The 21,185-nt window shown below is 42.7% G+C and overlaps 1 protein-coding gene across 7 annotated transcripts in view; it reads right to left on the reverse strand.

Annotated features, from left to right (window-relative positions):
- LAMA2 (laminin subunit alpha 2) overlaps nucleotides 1-21,185 on the reverse strand; it is a 3,379,260-nt gene that overhangs the window by 1,419,914 nt on the left and 1,938,161 nt on the right. For all 7 annotated transcript variants that reach the window (XM_069234829.1, XM_069234828.1, XM_069234823.1 and 4 more), the window contains one exon: nucleotides 20,734-20,840. In XM_069234829.1, the coding sequence (XP_069090930.1) occupies nucleotides 20,734-20,840 (107 nt within the window). The remainder of the gene's footprint in view (nucleotides 1-20,733; nucleotides 20,841-21,185) is intronic.

A 21,185-nucleotide genomic window follows, 5' to 3' on the forward strand; every position in this document is an offset into this window, starting at 1 on the left:
TAAGCATTTAATAAAATGTCTGCTTAGAGAATTAAATTGTGATTTTCCACTGTGCTGCCCTAATGTGCTCATAGCTAAAAGTCTTTCTCATGAGAACTGCTTGCTAGAAGATGCTGTTCTTGTTAAATGTAAAACTGTAAATGTAATGTGTGCAAGACTGACTCTCTCAGGAGAGAACAATGACCATACCGTCTAGTATAAGCTGCAACAATATTGTTATCTGACGAGCCGGATGATGAGAACGGGACAAGAGTAGCCAATCATCGACATGTGAACCGTGTACTGTAGAAATGTTGATTTAAAGTTTTAGTTTGATTGGACAAAGTGTCAACATGCGATCCCTTGACCAACAGGGACTTGGGAAGTAGTTTTAGGGAATCTAACTTAGCTGGACTGCACCAAGAGGAGATGCGCTATTCTCCCCATTATTCTTGAGGGTTTGCCTCTATTCTTTCGAACTGCTTAAAGACTTTTCATTTTCTGAACTTTGATGCTGAATCCTGATGCCCTGCCGACCAAACTGATGTCCTCATGACGAAGACTGTCACAGCCTGCTGATCCTAACTGAGGATAAGTACACTGACTATGAGATTGTTTGCTATGTCTATTTGGTTTTGTTTCTAGGTACCAACCACACTATTTTGATAGAGCCATAGTTTGATGTTTTTTCCAAATTTGTGTTGACTAAATTTTTTGCATGAAGCCCAACATGCTGATGCTAATCTGGTGTTAGTTAGGATTCTCACTAATGAAGTTCGCTATATGGAGTAACTTTTGATGTCTTTCCTTTGCTGAATCTAAATGTATGTAATATTGTTTGTGCAATTGTTCTTGCTATTAATTTGCACTATAACTTTAGAATGTGTAGTGGCTCAAGTTTTGATTAGATTATGCTTCGTTCGCCACTTTGGACAGCCAGTGTTGTTCTTATATGTTCATCATTTGATATTGAGATTATCTTATGTGACATTAGCATTGTTAATATAGGGAAAATAAATATTCTAACTTTTACCTAAAGGTGTAGTTATTCCTGACTGAAAGGTCATGGTGAGTGATAATTACTGACTCCCATTGATTTCTAATGCTATTGATTGTCATTGATTATTAAGGTTATTGATTTGATATTGATTATTAACCTACATGTCCTTGATATATGGTGGGAACATCTTAAATGCAAGTCAAAAGGTTCATAGACCTATTCGTGTCTGCTTGTAAGTTTAATTATTAAGGTCTGGTGCGCCAACAGAGATGGTAACAGTGGATGGTTTGTCTCCTTAAGAGCCCATCATAAAAGCCCGGTACATGGTACTGAGAAATAACAGGTATTCATGAGATAGTAACAACTTGATGGTTTGTCTCCTTTGGAGCACATCGTAGAAGCCCCGGTACATGGTACTAAGAAATAACAGGTATTCACAGGGATTGTAACAGCTTGATGGATTTGCCTCCTTAAGAGCCCATCATAGATGCCCGGTACAGGTTAATCTCCTAAAGAGCCCTATCATACAGTTTGGAAAGAGTGATGGTAGCAGAGATATAACATGAAGTTCCCAGAGATGATGATAGCTTGATGGTCGTGTCTGTTAAGAGTTTATCATCACCGAGATTTGAATTTATTTTTCAATGATACAATTTGGAGATAAAATGTGCCCCTAAGTCCTGAAATGTCTTTCCCAGAATCTTAGAGCCCGCCAATGGTCGTTTGAGGATGTTCTCAGTGTTCTAGTTAAAGTGTGAATGAAGTAGGTTTTGCGCTTGCACAGCTTATGCAAATCGCAGGTGAATTGTGATGTTTGTGAGGGTTTGGGGAGTTTGCGTACTCCAAATGAAGTTGTAGAAGGAGTTTGCATACTCCAAAGTGTGAGAGTTTGCAAGTCATCGAACTTCACAAGTGTGGCACTTTGTGCTGAAAAATTGTCCACATGGTTGTTGATGTACGGACCCTGCGTGGTCTAAGACTCCAGTGTATATTGAAAAGTGTATGAGACACTTGGTTTTTGTTGTAATTTGTCTGGTTTAATAGGTCAATTGGGCGTGGTCGACAAGTCAGGGGGCGAGTCAAATTGAGTGAAAGAGAATTTCGACTGAGATCTGGCAAGTCCTATGTGCACCAGGACAGACCCACTGATCAGTTGAGAGTAACATTTGCAGGTCGAATTTTGCTTGTGAATCAGGGAGACCGAGAAAGAAGTAGGAGCTGCAAGAGCGAGAGACATCAGTGAAAAATCTGTAAAGTTTCTGAAGCGATTATGTTACCTTACTTGTAGTAGACCGGCAAATTTGTTTTCTATTTTGGTTAGTGCTCGCAATATTTTGCAATAGTTTTGTGTGAATCAAAGTTTGGGAGGACAAGCCACAAGACTTTGTCAGCTGCAGTACGTGCGAGTGTGATGTCATTGGAGCTACGCTGAAAAGGATGGTTAGTGAGAATGGTCGCGCACGGAATGGTAGCTGTCCATGAGGCGCAATTGGTTGAAAAGGTGGTTGAATAGAATTCTGGGATTAAAAGTCACTTCCTGATTTGGTTTTGAATAACATAAAGATCGAAAAGATGACATTTTTCAAAGCTTTGAAAAGTACTTTAAGGGGAGATACGTACATTACAACGAGCATAGGGGAAATTACACCACCAGAAGGTACACCAGCTTACATTGTAATGGAAGAGAAGGGTATTGCACCTTGTCTTTGGCTAAAGCAATGGGGGCAAAGCGACAGAGAAAGATGGGAGCTTAGCATTTCCTGCTAATAGAACATTCAATTTGAGGAGCCTAGAGAATTTGAGGAGGGTGCTGTATGATCTGAAACCCCTCCAAGACCAGCACAATTTGAGGCATTAGTGATCTGGAAGATAGTAGACAGATAGAAACAGCACTAGACATTTGGGAGGAGAAAGAGAAAGGCAGAGAACACACTAGCAGAGACTAGATGGGATCATGCTCAGAAAGTTTGGAGAACCAAGACCTTACAGGGATCAAGTTATTTCCTGCGATCATGCAGGACAGGGAAAAAGAAGGAATGAAAGCTACTAGAAAAACTAATAAGAGTCCTTCCGATCGCAGGGAGGCTAAAAAGTCTTCGACAGTGGAGGAAGAATCAGATGATGATAAATTTATTTTACAGTTATTGAGAAATCGTCCACCACCATCTGCAGCACATGAGAGTGGTCCGAGTACCAGTGCTGATCCTTCAGCTCCGACACAGGTTAACAGGACAGCGAGTCCAGTGCAGGTTAATACTAGCCCGACACAAAGCCTGATGCAGAGTAGTCCTAATGCACCTACTACTCCAGTAGTACAAAATCAGGTGCCACAGCCAAATGTCCAGAGAATGTACCTTGATGTGTCTATTGTCGAAACTGCCACAAACTTAAAAGTGCCTACAGGATAAATTTTTCTGAGACTGACGTTGGTTGTGTAGGAAAGTACCATCTTGCCTGGCATGTTAACCCCATTTTCACTGTGTGTATGTTTTTGCCCTTGTGCCACTGAGATCCTGCTAGGCAGGACCCCAGTGCTCATAGTGTATGCCCTGTATGTGTTCCCCTGTGTGGTGCCTAACTATATCACTGAGGCTCTGCTAACCAGAACCTCAGTGTTTATGCTCTCTCTGCTTTCTAAAATTGTCACTGCAGGCTAGTGACTAATTTTACCAATACTCATTGGCACACTGGTACACCATTAATTCCCTTGTATATGGTACCTAGGTTCCAGGAGATCCTATGGGCTTCAGCATTTCTTTTGCCACCCATAGGGAGCTCAGACAATTCTTACACATGACTGCCACTGCAGCCTAAGTGAAATAACGTCCACGTTATTTCACAGCCATTTTCACTGCACATAAGTAACTTATAAGTCACCTATATATCTAACCCTCACTTTGTGAAGGTTAGGTGCCATGTTACTTAGTGTGTGGGCACCCTGACACTAGCCCAGGTGCCCCTGCATTGTTCAGGGCAAATTCCCGGAACTTTGTGAGTGCGGGGACACCATTACACGCGTGCACTACACATAGGTCACTACCTATGTGTAGCATCACAATGGTAACTCCGAACATGGCCATGTAACATGTCTAAGATCATGGAATTGTCACCACAATACCATTCTGGTATTGGGGGGACAATTCCATGATCCCCCGGGTCTCTAGCACAGAACCTGGGTACTGCCAAACTGCCTTTCTGGGGTTACCACTGCAGCTGCTGCCAACCCCTCAGACAGGTTTCTGCCCTCCTGGGGTCTGGGCAGCCCAGTCCCAGGAAGGCAGAACAAAGGATTTCTTCTGAGAGAGGGTGTTACACCCTCTCCCTTTGGACATAGGTGTGAAGGGCTGGGGAGGAGTAGCCTCCCCCAGCCTCTGACAATGCTTTGATGGGCACAGATGGTGCCCATCTCTGCATAAGCCAGTCTACACCGGTTCAGGGACCCCCCAGCCCTGCTCTGGCGTGAAACTGGACAAAGGAAAGGGGAGTGACCACTCCCCTGACCTGCACCTCCCAGGGGAGGTGCCCAGAGCTCCTCCAGTGTGTCCCAGACCTTTGCCATCTTGGATTCAGAGGTGTTGGGGCACAATGGACTGCTCTGAGTGGCCAGTGCCAGCAGGTGACGTCAGAGACCCCTCCTGATAGGTGCTTACGTCTCTTGGTAGCCAAACCTCCTTTCTTGGTAGCCAAACCTCCTTTTCTGGCTACTTAGGGTCTCTCCTCTGGGCTACTCCTCTGATAACGAATGCAAGAGCTCAGCAGAGATCCTCTGCACTTCCCTCTTTGACTTCTGCCAAGAATCGACCACTGACTGCTCAAGGACGCCTGCAAAACCGCAACAAAGTAGCAAGACGACTACCAGCAACATTGTAGCGCCTCATCCTGCCGGCTTTCTCAACTGTTTCCTGGTGGTGCATGCTCTGAGGGCTGTCTGGCTTCACCCTGCACTGGAAGCCAAGAAGAAATCTCCTGTGGGTCGACGGAATCTTCCCCCTGCCAAAGCAGGCACCAAACTTCTGCATCACCGGTCCTCTGGGTCCCCTCTCATCCTGACGAGCGTGGTCCCTGGAACACAGGAGCAGGGTCCAATTGTCTCCCACAGTCCAGTGGCCCTTCTGTTCAAATTTGGTGGAGCTAAGGCCTTGCCTCCCCACGCCAGACAGCAAATCTGTGTACTGTGTGATGTGCAGCTGCTCCGGCTTCTGTGCACTTCTCCAAGGATTCCTTTGTGAAGAGCCTAGCCTGGGTCCCCAGCACTCTGTCCTGCAGTGCTCAACCCGCTGAGTTGGACACCGACGTCGTGGGACCCTCCTTTTGTGACTCTGAGTTCACAGATCTTCTAAGTGCCTGTTCTGGTACTTCTGCGGTTGCTGCCTGCTTCTGCAGGGGCTCTCTGAGTTGCTGAGCGCCCCCCGTCTCCTCTCCCCAGGGGTGACATTCTGGTCCTTCCTGGTCCCCAGCGGCACCCAAAAACCTCCACCGCAACCCTTGCAGCTAGCAAGACTTGTTTGTGGTGTTTCTGCCTGGAAACACTTCTGCAACATCCAGCACGCCGTGGGACATCTTCCATCCAAAGGAGAAGTTCCTAGCCCTTTTCATTGTTGCAAAATCTTTGGCTTCTTCCACCCAGAGGCAGCCCTTTTGCACCTTCATCCGGGGTTTCCTGGGCTCCTGCCCCCCTGGACACTATTGAGACTCTTGGACTTGGTCCCCTTCCTTTACAGGTCCTCAGGTCCAGGAATCCATCTTCAGTGTTTTGCTGGTGCTTGTGGTTCTTGCAGAATCCCCTATCACGACTATTGTGTCTTTTTGGGGTAGTAGGGTAACTTTACTCCTACTTTTCAGGGTCTTGGGATGGGGTATTTTGGACACCCTTACTGATTTCTCATAGTCCCAGCGACCCTCTACAATCTCCCATAGGTCTGGGGTCCATTCGTGATTCGCATTCCACTTTTGGAATGTATGGTGTGTGTTGCCCCTAGACCTATGTATACCTATTGCATCCGATTGTGATTCTACATTGTTTGCACTACTTTTCTTACTGTTACTTACCTGTTTTGGGTTGGTGTACATATAACTTGTGTATATTACTTACCTCCTAAGTGAGGGTATTCTCTGAGGTACTTTTGGCATATTGTCACTAAAATAAAGTACCTTTATTTTTAGTAACTGAGTATTGTGTTTTCTTATGCTATTGTGCTATATGATATAAGTGGTATAGTAGGAGCTTTGCATGTCTCCTAGTTCAGCCTAAGCTGCTTTGCCACAGCTACCTTCTATCAGCCTAAGCTGCTAGAAACACCTCTATTCTACTAGTAAAGGATAACTGGACCTGGCACAGGGTGTAAGTACCACAAGGTACCCACTATAAGCCAGGCCAGCCTCCTACAGTTCAGACAGAGCTGACTCCACTCTTACTTTCGGGGGTGCAGCCACAGGTAATGCCAAGATTCACTCCAATAATATGGACAGTCACATGTATCTGCACTGATGAATCAGAACATGGGAATTACTCTCCCACAGAACTTAAGCGTCAGACAAGCACAGATGCTATTTCTATACCTATTACTATAGGTCCGGCTCTGCCATTATTTGCGCAAGAGAAACCCAGTGTAAGGGGACAGCGAGTCCTGAATCAGAATGTAATGATGGGAGGACTTAATGAGAACATTCAAGTAGTCTCTCCTGTTGGACAGACTTTTGATGGGTCCAGACCCTTGTTAGATCTTAGTCCGTTCGGCGTTCCTCCAGATACTGTGATAGGATCAAACATTAGTCAGAGCCAGAAATTATTGACACCGCAGACTCCAAATACAGTTGTGCAACAGGTACCACCTGGCCAAGCCAGCAACATTTTGTTGCAGAGGTTCACAGCCAGGCAATTGACTGAATGGTTAGACAAACTAAATACCCCACAGAGTGCTCCGAAGGAAGAGGAGTACTTGAACTACGCTAGACTAAGCATGGAAGAGGGTGAGCCTATTGAGGGAACTATGGGGGTGAACAGGTTAGAATCTTATACAGAAACAGAGTTGAGATATCTGTGCCCGAAGATTACGAGGGAAGTGAGCAATGTGCAACAGAAGCTAGCACACCTGCTAGAGAAATACAGCATAGAAATTGAGAAAACTAAGCATTTGAAAAGGAGTTACAGGTTAGATTTTGATGCTAAATATCTTGAACACATGAGATCAGCAGGAATGAAGGCACACCTTAGGGAGTTGCTTCAAAGTGCCCAGACTTGGGGAGCATCAGACAATTGGGAAGGCAGATGGGTAAAGAAAAGAGATAAAAGAAAAAGGGATTCTGCAGAGTTAACTGCCAATATGCAGCAGGACAACAATCCAGTGAAAAGTTTACCAATGAAAGAGATTCCAGGGGGGGATTTTGTTCACGTCCCTTGGAGCAGAAGTGTCATCCTGTCATTTACAAATGATTATCTAAGATTGAGAGATAAGCCAGTAGAATAGTACAGCAGACAGACTGGTTTGTAAAACTTGCAAAGTGCCTGTGGGAGGACTTGAACACTTTACTAGAGATAGTGGTTCCTGATGACTTTTGAATGGAGTGTAAGAGGAGTATAGATTGTCCAACAAAAGAACCGGAGAGAGTTCATGTTACAGGTGCGCCATCTCCTGAGATAATTAAATATTATTACAAGGTGATTGAATTTGTGAAAACAAACATTTCTCCAAAAACATTTGCAGGCAGAGAATTGACAGAACAGCTTAGGAAGCAAAGGAGTCAATACATGCGTATTATGAGAGATTGTTGCAGGCATTCAAACTTTACAGTGGGACAAAGACAATTGAGCCAAAAGACGTGATTCATTTTGTGTTCAGATTTGTGGATGGATTGAGACCTGAAATTAGCCAGATCATTAAGAGACATTTGATTGGCTGGCAAGCAAACCTGATTGATGAGGTGTTGCAGTATGCAAAGTACTGTAGTGATGAGATTGAGTTAAAGCAAAGAAAGCTGAAAGAGAAGGCGATGGTGATGCATGATACTTCAAACCCAGATGAGAGGCAGAGGTCGCGGATGTAATGTGAATCGCGGTCCAGGATTGGTACTGTAGTAGTTCAGAATGATGTGCAGGGAATGAAGAAATTGTTACCTTGTCACGTTTGCGGAGTGGTTGGACATTGGAAACCGATGATGGTGCAGGAAGGTATCATTCAGCAAACTAATGACGTGAATTTGTTCCAAAAACATAAGAGGACTGAGAATAAGAGGCCCTAATCCAAATTTCCAAAATAATGTGAATTAAATGCAGAGTTTTCAACACATGCAGCAGGTGCAAATGCCACATGTACAGGTGACACATTTGCAGCCAATGCAACATGTCCCCATGGTACCTTGACAGCAAATCCAAATACCTCAAGCCCCCATGAAACAGCAGCAGGTGATGCTTTCTCAACAGGTCAGAGGTCCAGTCAAAGTAATAACACAGTACACCAATTCCCGCTACACAGTAAGAACAGAATAAACGATGATGGGGTGAGTGGAAATTCGGATGAGGAAGTGTGTGTGCATGCAGCTTCCTTAGAGGTAGATCAGAAAGGTCCCTATGTGAAAGGAAAAGTCATGGGTCACAGAGTTTCATTCTTGGCTGACACAGGAGCTAGATGCTCTACAGTAAGAAGTGCAGAAGTTCCAAACTTGCCCCTTTTGAAAAAACAGTCCAAACTATAGGAGTGGCGAATCAGTATTATCCAAACTCAATTACAGATCCAGTACAAGTTAAGATTGGCAACTTTGAGGGATTGCACACATTTGTTGTCTGTGATTCAAGTACAGTATCCTTACTTGGAAGAGACTTGCTGTGTATAACAAGATGCTCAATTACTTGTTCAAATGATGGAATCGAGATACAGACAAATAGTGATGATGAAGATGACCCAGCTCCCGAGACAGAATGTGAAACTACAAATGAAGAATACCCGCTGATTGATTTTTTCCCAGTGTTCACAGTGAAGGAGCTTCATCCTGATTTACAGGAAATGGTTAAAGAGAAAGTTTGGGATCTAACAGGGAAAGAGATAGCTCTGATAAAGGGAGTTAAGCAAGTTAGAGTTTCTGTAAAGCCAAATGCAATATTTCCTCCAATTCCCCAGTACCACATGCCACAAAATGTCCTTATGAAGGTCGCCCAAATAATTGCAGAATTTGTAAAAAAAAAAGGTGTTCTGAAGGAAGTGTTGAGCAGCCCTGTATATCACCGATAATGTGTCTGAAAAAGCCCTGTGGCAAAATTTGAACTGTCCAGGATTTGAGAACAATACATGACAATGGGGGTCATTTTGACCCGGCGGTCCGAGACCGCCAGGGCCAAAATGACGGAAGCACCGCAAACAGGCTGGCGGTGCTTCCTGGCCTATTACCGCCGCGGTCACACCGCCGGGGCCGGCGGAATTCCGCCACTTTTGCCCCGGCGGTGATAATCCCCCTTGGCAGCGCTGCTTGCAGCGCTGCCAAGGGGATTACGAGTCCCCGACCGCCAGCCTTTTTCTGGCGGTATGAACCGCCAGGAAAAGGCTGGCGTTACGGGGAGTCGTGGGGCCCCCGGGAGCCCCTGCACTGCCCATGCCACTGGCATGGGCAGTGCAGGGTCCCCCTGACAGGGCCCCATGTGGCTTTTCACTGTCTGCTATGCAGACAGTGAAAAGCGCGACGGGTGCAACTGCACCCGTCGCATGGCCGCAACACCGCCGGCTCCATTTGGAGCCGGCTCCCATGATGCGGCACACATCCCCGCTGGGCCGGCGGGCGGAAACTTGGGGATGTCCAAATGGGCACCGCTGGAGTGCGGCTGCATTGGCGGCCGCCTGGCGGTTACAGCTTGGAAGTTCTATTGACCCCCATTGTGATCAAATGTTGCCCGTGGTACCAAACCAAATCAGATTCCATGTGATGCTAAGTGGTTCACTGTCATTGACTTGTCACAAGCCTTCTTTTATGTGCCTCTTCATGAGGAAAGCCAATTTCTCTTTTGTTTCAAATTTGTGGCCCGTGTTTACTGTTGGTGTCGAATTCCTCAAGGGTTTTTTAGAATCACCTTTCATATTCAATCAGATCTTGAAAAATAATTTGTAGTCATTGGAATTACCTTTCCAATCGACCTTGGTACAGTACATTGATGACTTGTTGATTGCATCCAAAACAAGGGATGAGTGCCAGTATGTCACAATTGCCTTAGTGAACCATTAGGGAAAGAATGGTCATAAAGTGTCTCCACTCAAATTGAAAGACTATCAGAAAGAAGTGAAATACTTGGGTCACCAGATTGAGGAGGGGTTGAGAAAGATATCCAGAGAAAGGGTCACAACCATATTGGAGATGAATCCCCCAACCACACAGAGAGATGTCAGGATGTTTTTAGGGATGGTAGGCTACTATCGCCAATGGATTCCCAATTTTTCAGTCATTTCAAGACCATTGCAGATGCTGACTCATAAAGAAGTTATTGATCCCATGGTGTTAGACAAGGCTGGAATGAAAGCGTTTACTGAACTGAGAGAGAGTCTGCGCAAAGCGCTGGCCTTGGGTATGCCTGACTACACTAATCCTTTCACATTGTTTTGTCGTGAGCGTGATGCATGTTCTTTGTCTGTCTTGACACAGGTCCATGGAGGTGTAAACCGCCTAGTAGCATATTTTTTCAGCTACTTTGGATCCAGTTGCAGCAGCCATACCAAGCTGTCTGTGTGCGGTTGCAGCAGCTGGACACATCCTCACACAGTGTGAAGGTATTGTGATCATCCCTTAACTATAACTATAATGGTCCCTCACTCCATTGAGATCCTACTTACAAAGAAAACCTAACAGGTGCAAGGTTGACCAGATACGAGACAAATATTCTAGGGTCACCAAACGTGTCACTAAAAAGATGTACAGTGCTGAACCCGGCAACCTTACTTCCAAATGAAAATGTTGAAATTGAAAAATTGGAAGACATTGAGCATGATTGTCTTGAAGTAACTGACTTGTGCACAGAACCGAGACCTGATATTAGAGACTCCCGATTGGAGGAGAATGACCAAATTGTCTTTGTTGATGGTTCTTGTCTAAGAGACAGTACAGGGACACTTAGAGCGGGATATTCTGTGTGCACAATTACTGGTATCCTGGAAGCTTCTTGGCTTTGACGAGTGTATTCTGCACAAGTAGCGGAACTGGTAGCCCTTACTAGAGCGTGCCATGTTTCTGCCCAGCTAAAAGTTACCATCTATACGGATAGCCAGTATGGATTTGGAATAGTCCATGATTTTGGCCAGTTGTGGTCACAGAGAGGTTTCATGACCTCCTCTGGTTCACCAGAGAGAAATGGTGAGACAATACAAAGAACTGTTGCATGCTATCCAAATGCCTAAAAAGATTGCCATGCTGAAAGGCAGTGCACATCTAAAGTCACAAGATTTTGTGTCAATGGGAAATGTATATGCAGATCAAGTCGCAAGGTTTTGCACATTGAACTATATACCGTTCAAAGATAAGTGGGAACTGTTACCTGAAGAAGATGAACCTTGTATACATTTTGCATTCAAAGTAATGGATACATTGGAGGAATTGATAATGTCGACAGGGAGGAAAAGCGTTCATGGAGTAAAATGAAATGTGTACAGTGACAAGATGAACTGTGGGTTTCAGAAGAGGGTCAATTGGTTTTCCCTAATAGTCTGTTGTCTCAAATGGCTAGGTATTTTCATGGTCAAGCACATGTTGGGAGGGATGCCATGATTAGTTTGTTCAAGAACGATTGGTTCAATCCAAAGTTTAGGCAGGTTGCTGAAGCAGTTTCCCATCGTTGCATCATTTGCCAACAAATGAACGCCGGAAAAGGGACAGTTATTAATTTGAGCCACATTGGAAGAACAGGAGGTCCATTCCGCAGAATGCAGATGGATTTTTTGGAGACGCCTGTGTGTGGACGTTTGATATATGTGTTGGTGATTGTTTGCATCTTGAGTCACTGGAATGAAGCATACCCTACACAGAGAAATGAAAGTCTCACAGTAGCAAATCTACGGCTTAGGGAACTGATACCACATTTTGGGTTTCCGATCTCTTTTGAATCAGATAGGCAAAGTCACTTCAACAATGAAGTAATTAAAGTTCTGTTTGTAGCATTATACATTGAGCAGAAGTTGCATTGTAGTTTAATGCCCTGAGGCATCAGGACTAGTGGAACAGATAAATAGTCCCTTCAATTCAAGAGTTGCAAAGATGTGTGCGTCCACGGATCTGAAATGGCCCGATGCACTGCCTTTAGTTCTGATGACAGTGAGAAACACACCCGACAGGAAGACAGGATTGTCACCGCATGAGATCCTTATGGGCCGAGCCATGAGGTTGGCAGCGGTGTGGTTCACTCTTTCTCTCAGCAGGTGGAAGCCACGACACTGCCACCGATCCATGACCCAGGGTACAACCTGAAAGCCAGTGACTGGGTTGTGGTCCGGAAGCACGTGAGGAAAACATGTTTGGTGCCTCGTTGGAAGGGTCCGTTCAGGTAGTTCTGACAACTACCAAAGCTGTGAAGTGTGCTGGAGTTCTGAACTGGATCACAGCAAGCCACATGAAGAAAGTGGCATGTCCTTCGGCTAATGAAGAAGAGTTGTTGAGCGTACCAACAACAGCAAAACAAGTCTCAGAGCCGGAAGGAGAAGAAAGAGGAACTAAGACTGGATCTGAGCCCATTGAGGACGGTTCAGTCACTCCTGTCAGAGATGAAGGAGGAGACCTCCAAGAGGGTGACGATGATCCTATCTCAATGGAGTCAGCAGGAGAGCCTAGACAGAGGAAGGCTTTCCCAGAAGCAGATGACTTTGAGAGACAAACAGAGCAATTGCCAGACCCCAAGGGGGAAGGAGATGAGGCAGATCAAACCCATTGTGATCTGATCTCTCCTGAACCAGTTGCAGGTCCATCAAGAGAAAACACCACAGAGCAAGGAGAAGTTACAAGTTCTACACTGAAAAGAACATTGACAAAAGGTCCACAGAAAGGAGATAAGTGGCCAGATTCCCAAGCAAAGAGAAAGGAAGCTGTTGTTGAGACAACAATTGAAGAAGAAATAGATACAACAGGAGAGAAGATCTAAGTGAAGGAGAATTGAATGGTGATCGAAAGTTAAAAAGAAGGAGAATAGCAAGTCACAGAAAATCAGGTCCTGAATAGGCGTATGCAACTACAACGGAATGGCAGAAATAATTTTTGTCTTTTTGTTTTGATCGAGACATCCCAGGTCAATATTTGTGTACTTCAGTACTTCAAGGAAGTTGATGAACTGAACTGTTGAAACAATCTGAGATGAGTGCCAAGAGAAAGAGACTGTTGAAAGTAACAGGAAAACACTTTGATAACCTGATTTGACTTTGAAACCTTATTTTGATAAGCTGCTCAACCGATTTGTGACAAAGGATCCGGAAGTAAGACTGAAAGCTGTAAATAACTGCTGAAAGAAGATTTTGTTTTGTAATGATTTTTCTGCAATTTTTCTACATTTTCTTTTCTGCTTTCTGATTCTTTACTGATCATGAATAACATTAGCCAGCAGGGTAGGAAGAATAGATGCTGTAAAAACATGAGTATTTGTTTGGCAATTGGATGTGCGATATTGTTTGTGATATTGATTTTGGGTATGACTGTTCTTGATGAGAGCAAAGCCAACCATACTTCTGCTTTTGAGACAACTACTGCATTAACAGCAACAGAGAAGTTTAGATTAGATGAGAAGTACTTGCATGTAGGTAGTAATGTACATGGGGAACTTTCTTCTAATGTCTTCTATTGCTTGCTGAGTGAGTATGTTGAGACAATGGATGCAAAGAATTGTTATGTGTGTTTGCAGATTCCTTCATCATTCGAAGAAGGAGTGATTTGTCATAGTTTGCCTCTTACTTATGGATAAGTTGTGGTCTGTTACTAACAAGATTCTATAACCAGGAGTACATCCAGTATTTCTACTCCAAATATGATGCAGTATTTTGTTTGTCCCTATAATTAGGTATTTGAGTAGAGTAGCTACGGATAATGGCATAGTATTAGTTAGAAGTTTCTTCAAACCTACATTAACATTTGGTACAGCTTATGCTCACAAGAATAACATAAAATGCTTGCTTACACCTTTAGAAAAGAGCTTATTATATCACACAGATGACAGGAGACAGGCGTTGAAGGAAAAGTTAGAAAAAGGCTTAGAGAAAAGGACTTAGAAGAATGATAATGCTTATAGTACAATTAAAATGCAAGGGAATTTAGCTCTAGATGTGCAACACGTAAGGAAGCTTTGTATCTATAGGCCTAAATCACGCACTGACACTTTATTTGTGGGGACGAGTGAATGTAGACATGTGTTTCAGTTTCAGAGTAAATGGACATTTATGTTGAATGGACAGGATCCAGCGATTCCTGGGAAATATTAAATCTGTTGCCCTAATGCTTATTACCGTCTTCCAAGAAGATGGTATGGGACATGTTATTTGGGGATAGTTTTCCCAAAGATCTATCAACTAGACAATTTAAAGAAATTTCTGAAAGTGTCTGAATTACATCATATTGGACAGAGGAGAGAGTCTACTTCTGGTATGGTAGGAGATAAATTTGGAGCAATTAAACCCACAGTAGGGGTTTTTCTGAATTCGATAAAGATTTGAAAGTTGTCCACTATTGTGGATAACATGCTGACAAATTTTTCAGGACCCATACTCCTGATAGATACTGAACTTGCTGCCGAAAGAGTTATGACTCTTCAAAATCGCCTTGCTTTAGTCATTCTTTTAGCGAAGGATCGCGGAGTTTGAAAAATGCTGCATTCTAGGCATTGCTGTTCATTCATTCCTGATAATAGCAAAGAAATTAGAAGCTTACTTACTAATCTGTCTAATGAAAGTGCTGATTTGAAAGAACTGAAAGAACCAGGTGTTTTGGAGAAAGCTGGCAGAGGTTTCTGCTGCAGTGGGAAATTGGCTCAGCAACATTGGGAAAGGAATTTTATTGAAAATAATACAGGGAATATAAAATATTGTGGCTTGCCTAATTGGAATATGGGGAATATGTAAATTGTGTAAACTGATTAAATTGAAAAAAGTGAAGAATAATCAGTGGAGGGAAGAAAAGAAAAGGGAAAAATTGTTTAGGGAAAGTTCGAAAAGGAACCAAACATTTGAAGGGGTTGAAAAGACAGAATTTTAGCTGATGCAAACATTTGTGAGTGATAGTTTAGTGTGATGACAAATTTAGTCATCAGTGGAGGGATTGTTAGAGAAGGTGTTTTAATAAAAATATTAATACACATGCATGTATTCTGAGTAAGGGAGTTGGGTAGAAAATGTAATAATGTAGAGAAAAATTAATGCACGCATTTGAAAATGTGTCCACGTGGGTGGCAGCCAATGTTCACAAAGTGTACTTATTAATGGCTTATTAATATGAAATGTTTAGCTTATGTTTGATTAATGTAGCAATATGTCATTTTTCAGGGTTATGCATTATGTGTTAGCTTTATTAATTGTAGGCCTTAACTTATCAGAGGTCTTCGCCTAGTTGCACGACCTTGTGCCAAGCTGTATTTCTTAGGCGTTTAATAAAATGTCTGCTTAGAGAATTAAATTGTGATTTTCCACTGTGCTGTCCTAATGTACTCGTAGCTAAAAGTCTATTTCTCATGAGAACTGCTTGCTGGAAGATGCTGTTCTTGCTAAATGTAACATTGTAAATGTAATGTATGTAAGACTGACTTTGTCATGAGAGAACAATGACCATACTGACTGGAGAATAAGCTGCAACAATATTGTTACCTAATGAGCCAGATGATGAGAACAGGACATGAGTAACCAATCATCGACATGTGAACCGTGTACTAGTAGAAATATAGATTTGAAGTTTTAGTTTTATTGGACAAAGTGTGAACATGTGATCCCTTGACCAATAGGGACTTGGGAAGTAGTTTTAGGGAATCTAACTTAGCTGGACTGCACCAAGAGGAGATGTGCCATTCTCCCCATTATTCTTGGGGGTTTGCCACTATTCTTTCGATCTGCTTAAAGACTTTGCGTTTTCTCAACTTTGATGCTGAATCCTGATGCCCTGCGGACCGAACTGAGGTCCTGATGATAAAGACTGTCACAGCTTGCTGATCCAAACTGAGGATAGGTACACTGACTATGAGATTGTTTGTTATGTCTAGTTGCTTTTTGTTTCTAGGAACCAATCGCACTATTTTGACAGAGCCATAGTTAGATGTTTTTTCCAAATTTGTGTTGACTAAATCGTTTTGCATGAATCCCAACATGCTGATGCTAATCTGATGTTAGTTAGGATTCTCACTAATGAAGTCCGCTATATGGAGTTATGTCTTGATGATGTCTTTGATGTCTTTCCTTTGCTGAATCTAAATATATATAATATTGTTTGCACAATTGTTCTTGCTATTAATTTGCACTGTAACTTTAGAATGTGTAGTGGCTCAAGCTTTGATTAGATTACACTTCTTTCACCGCTTTGGACAGCCAGTGTTGTTCTTTTATGTTTATCATCTGATATTGAGATTATTTTATGTGACATTGTCATTGTTAATATAGGGAAAACAAATATTCTAACTTTTACCTAAAGGTGTGGTTATTCATGATTGAAAGGTCCTGGTGTGTGATAATTACTGACTCCCATTGATTACTAATGCTATTGATTATCATTGATTGTAAAGGTTATTGATTGGTTATTGATTATTGACCTTCATGTACTGGATATATAGTGGGAACATCTTAAATGCAAGTCAAAAGGTTCATCGACCTAGTTGCATCCCCTTGCAAGTTCACTTATTAAGGTCTGACGAGCCAACAGATGTAAAATAGTTCAGTGGTCTAATGTAACTGTTATGGAAATCAGTGTGTAGGCTGAACATCACAGGTTAGAATGCCAATGGAACTATGAAGCCTTTGGTCCCTCAGAGGTCGATAAATCAAGTACCAGTGAGTTGGATAAAAATCAGCACCTGTTAGTGCACAGAAGCCAGACAAATGGTGTAAGAGTGCTCTGTCAGTACAATAATTAATATGTATGTTGAATCCATTGCCAAAGCTGATGACTATATCATAGTAATGGCTTTGTTAGAAGAGAGTGCATGGTCAAAAATGTGTTTCTTTCAACCGATGGAGAGTAAAAATGTAATGCCCTACCCAGTTATTTGATGATTTTTCTTGTTGATTGGCTGGCTCTTCAGTGGATTGCGGGACTGCAGGGCCCTGTAAACTTTGGGGTTCTGCACAGAGGTATTGAGTGCCATATTATGGCTGTTAGGTGCTTATGCAGACCGTTGATCAGGAAGATGTATGAAGACTGGAGAAAGTAATGCCATAAGAAGACTATCTGAAGAATACATGTCTCTTGTGAACAGAGTTTAGTTCTTGTTCCATATAGCACAAGAATAGCAAAGATGCCAGCATCTGTCTCTATTTTTCACTGGTAACCTCAGTGTGGCAGAAAGAATGCTCAAATGTTTTCCCAGTTCAGGTAGAAACTTCCCAAGAGCTGGGCATGGAGATGACACAGTTCACCCTTATAAGCCAATAAAAGTCTGCCTCTTTAGACGTTCCCCGGAGGCACCACTAACTTCTAAGGGTTATGAGATCCCCTTTAATTTTTAACCTTGCTAAGGATTGATGACGTTGGTGTATAGGCATAAGTATAACTTACCAGTGGCAGATACACAGATACCTTTTTCTGATGGACTGGGAGCTGTGGCCCTATACCAATGGCCAGGAAAGCACATTCCTGCACAAGCACTCAGATTTTCTTTTGTTTTCGCGTTAAATGTAGACCTGTGTGTTTTCTTGGAATGAATGTCATTGGAAGATGTAAATCTATACTATGACGTCAATTTTACAATACAGTGCGCCCTTGGTGACTCACCCACTTTCTTTAGTCATCATCCTTACTTTATAGGACAACTTCCTATACCACAACTAAAGTTCTAAGTTCACCCTCCTCTTCAATTAAAGGGTCCAGTGGCCTGTACTGGTCATAGATGACATCCCACCTTGTTAAGAGGGATACAGGGGAAAAAAGACTGACCCACGTTTAAGGATCTATGTTACAAACATACTTGTTACAAATGTATTAGGGCTATTACTTAAAAATCTTCTCACGGTGGGTCGAAAATATTGAGTCTCATGATTTGTGGCGCCAGCATAACTCACTATTTTTTGCGGTACACCTGTTCCTCCTTTTCACTTGCGTTTGAGTGAAAGATACATAGAGCACGCTTAGGACCTACTAAATATTTTACAATCACACTGAAAGCTAAAACCAATAATGCAATAGAAATTCAAACAAATTATTTATTGATTCAATATTTTGATCTTCATGATAATCTTTAGTGACTTGTTTTTTAAAACAAGTGTATTGGATTTTGTTGTGTTGTATATATTTTCAGTATAACCACATTAAGAGGCATATTTATGAACCGATTTGCAAACCTTACATGTGATTTATGAAGCCACGCAAGGTCACTTTGGGCCTTATTTCTACTTTTTGGTGCAAAACTGCACTAAGGCAGTTTTGCCCAAAAAAGTTTTGCACCAGCTTGCACCATTTTTTAGCACCAGCTGGGCACCATATTTATGGAATGGTGCAAGCCGGTGCAAAGGGTAGGCTAGCTTAAAAAAAAATGACGTTAGGCAGTTTTGAGTCAAAATAAATGATTCTGACCAGATTAGCATCATTTTTTTGACGCTAAGGGTCATATTTATACTCTGTTTGCACTGAATTAGCGTCAGTTTTTTTTAACTTTAATTCAGTGCAAAACTAACTCAATATTTATACTTTGGTGCTAGACCCGTCTAGCGCCAAATTTATGGAGTTAAAGTCATTTTTTGGAAGTGGAAACCTACCTTGCCTTAATGAGATGCAAGGTAGGCATTCCAGTGCAAAAAAATTACTCTATGGCCTTAACACCATATTTATACTCCCATGTAAAAATGGTGCAAGGTAGGGAGGAGAGGTCAAAAAATGGGGCAAAGCTTGCTTTGCCCCATTTTTTAAGACCTGGGTCAGGGCAGGCGTTAGGGGACCTGTGGCCTTATTTCCATGGTGGAACACCATGGAATAAGCCCAGAGGTGCCCTCCCTTGGCCCTAGGGGCACCCCCTCCCACACTAGAGGGACTGCGAGGATGGGGGACCCCATCCCAGGTAAGTACAGTTAAGTGCATTTTATTTTTGAAAGTGCCATAGGGGGCCCTGAAATGGGCCCCAATACATGGCACAGGGTGCAATGGCCATGCACAGGGGACCCCTGTCCTCTGTGCTGGCCATTGGGGTGGTGGGCATGACTCCTGCCTTTTCTAAGGCAGGAGTCATGTGGCATGGTAGGTTTAGCACCATAAAATGACGCTAATCTGGTTAGAGTCATTTTTTTTTACTCTAACCTGCCTAAAGCCATTTTTTGGTGCTAAACCCTCTTCTTCTATACTGCCAGCCCCACCCGACTAAAGTCATTTTTTAAAACTCTAGCCTACCCTTTGCACCGGCTTGCACCATTCCATAAATATGGTGCCCGGCGGGTGCACAGAAATGGTGCAAGCCGGTGCTAAACTTTTTGGTGCAAAACTGAGTTAGTGCAGTTTTGCAGCAAAAAGTATAAATAAGGGCCAATATTTTGTAAGTTTGCGCCACTTTTGCGTCATAAAATGACGTTAATGCAGTGCAAAAAAAGGTTAAATCAGGGCCTTGGTGCTAGATGGGTCTAGCACCAAAGTATAAATATGGAGATAGATTTGCACCAAATTAGAGTAAAAAAAAATGACGCTAATTCGGTGCAAACAGAGTATAAATATGCTGCAGAGTATAAATATGCCCCTAAATATGGCGTTAAGGCCATAGAGTCATTTTTTGCACGGGAATGCTTACCTTGCATCTCATTAAGGCAAAATAGGTCTCCACTTTCAAAAAATAACTTCAACTCCATACATTTGGTCCTAGAGGGGTCTAGCACCAACGTATAAATATGGAGTTAGTTTTGCACCGAATTAGAGTAAAAAAAATGACACTAATTCGGTGCAAACAGAGTATAAATATGCCCCTCTGTGTGGGTGGCCCTGTGTGTCTCCATAAATCTGGAGTAAGTCAACACAGCACAAATTGTTGATTTGCCTTACTCTGCCCTAGGAAAGCGTTCCACGGAAGGTGTGCAAATAGGAGGGGTAAATGCCTCCCATGATTGTTTTTGTGCAGGAATGTATCCCTTCCTGCACAAAAATAATCCTGCATGCAACGTAAGCACCCTTGCACCATCGTACAAGGTACCTATATTGGCACTAGGCTGGGCAGGGTATAAGGCAGGAATGCTCCGTATTACCTTAAATGTGGTGCATTTCTGACCTTTGCCTGTCATGCAGTGCAGCACAGCAAAGCGACTTGCTGCACTGTGTGACATTCTTGAATAAAAATGACCCAAGGTTTAGATGTGCATTAAAAGAATGTTAGTCCCAAAGAGTTGAATGGAATATAGCCAAGATGTTTATTGAAAGGTGACAACTATTTGAAACTATTTTAGAAGCGAATACTGACAAGTCTCACCAGGACTGAAACATTAGAAACCCCAAAGTACTGCACCTGTCATTGGGAAACAGGTACTATGACAGTAGGTGGGAGGAGCTCAAGTTTCTTCATTTTAAACACTGAGTACTAACATACACCTATAGGCCGTAGAAAAAATACACAAGGACATAAGAAAATAGTTTCATCCGTGGTTACTTACCATGCACTCATCACACTTGCGCCCTACCACATTGGGCTTGCACCTGCACTGGCCTGTGTTGGAGTCACATGTCTCGGAGAAGGAGCCATTTAGGTTGCACTGGCACGCTGGAGAACAAACAATACAGTATGCAGTCAGTCATATCAGCTGAAATACGATGAATCTATAAAATCTAAGACATATATCAGTTGGCAGCTTATTCTCTGAAAAATATTAGCTGGTGTTACTTGCATAACTTTAAAACGTGCGAACTGAAGAAGCATTTATAACCAGAACATAGTAGCTGCCATTTTGTTCCACTGAAAGCTTTCAAGCAATTCAAAATGGCGCTGGATTTTTTTAATTCCCAAGGCATCAACTGCATAATTTGCATTTCTCCAAAAAAACAAACATAACTTTCATTGGCAAATATAATCACGCTTACTTCAGCTGCAACGAGAGCAATTTTTACT

The sequence above is a fragment of the Pleurodeles waltl genome, chromosome 5, assembly GCF_031143425.1.
Source record: "Pleurodeles waltl isolate 20211129_DDA chromosome 5, aPleWal1.hap1.20221129, whole genome shotgun sequence".
NCBI lineage: Eukaryota > Metazoa > Chordata > Amphibia > Caudata > Salamandridae > Pleurodeles > Pleurodeles waltl.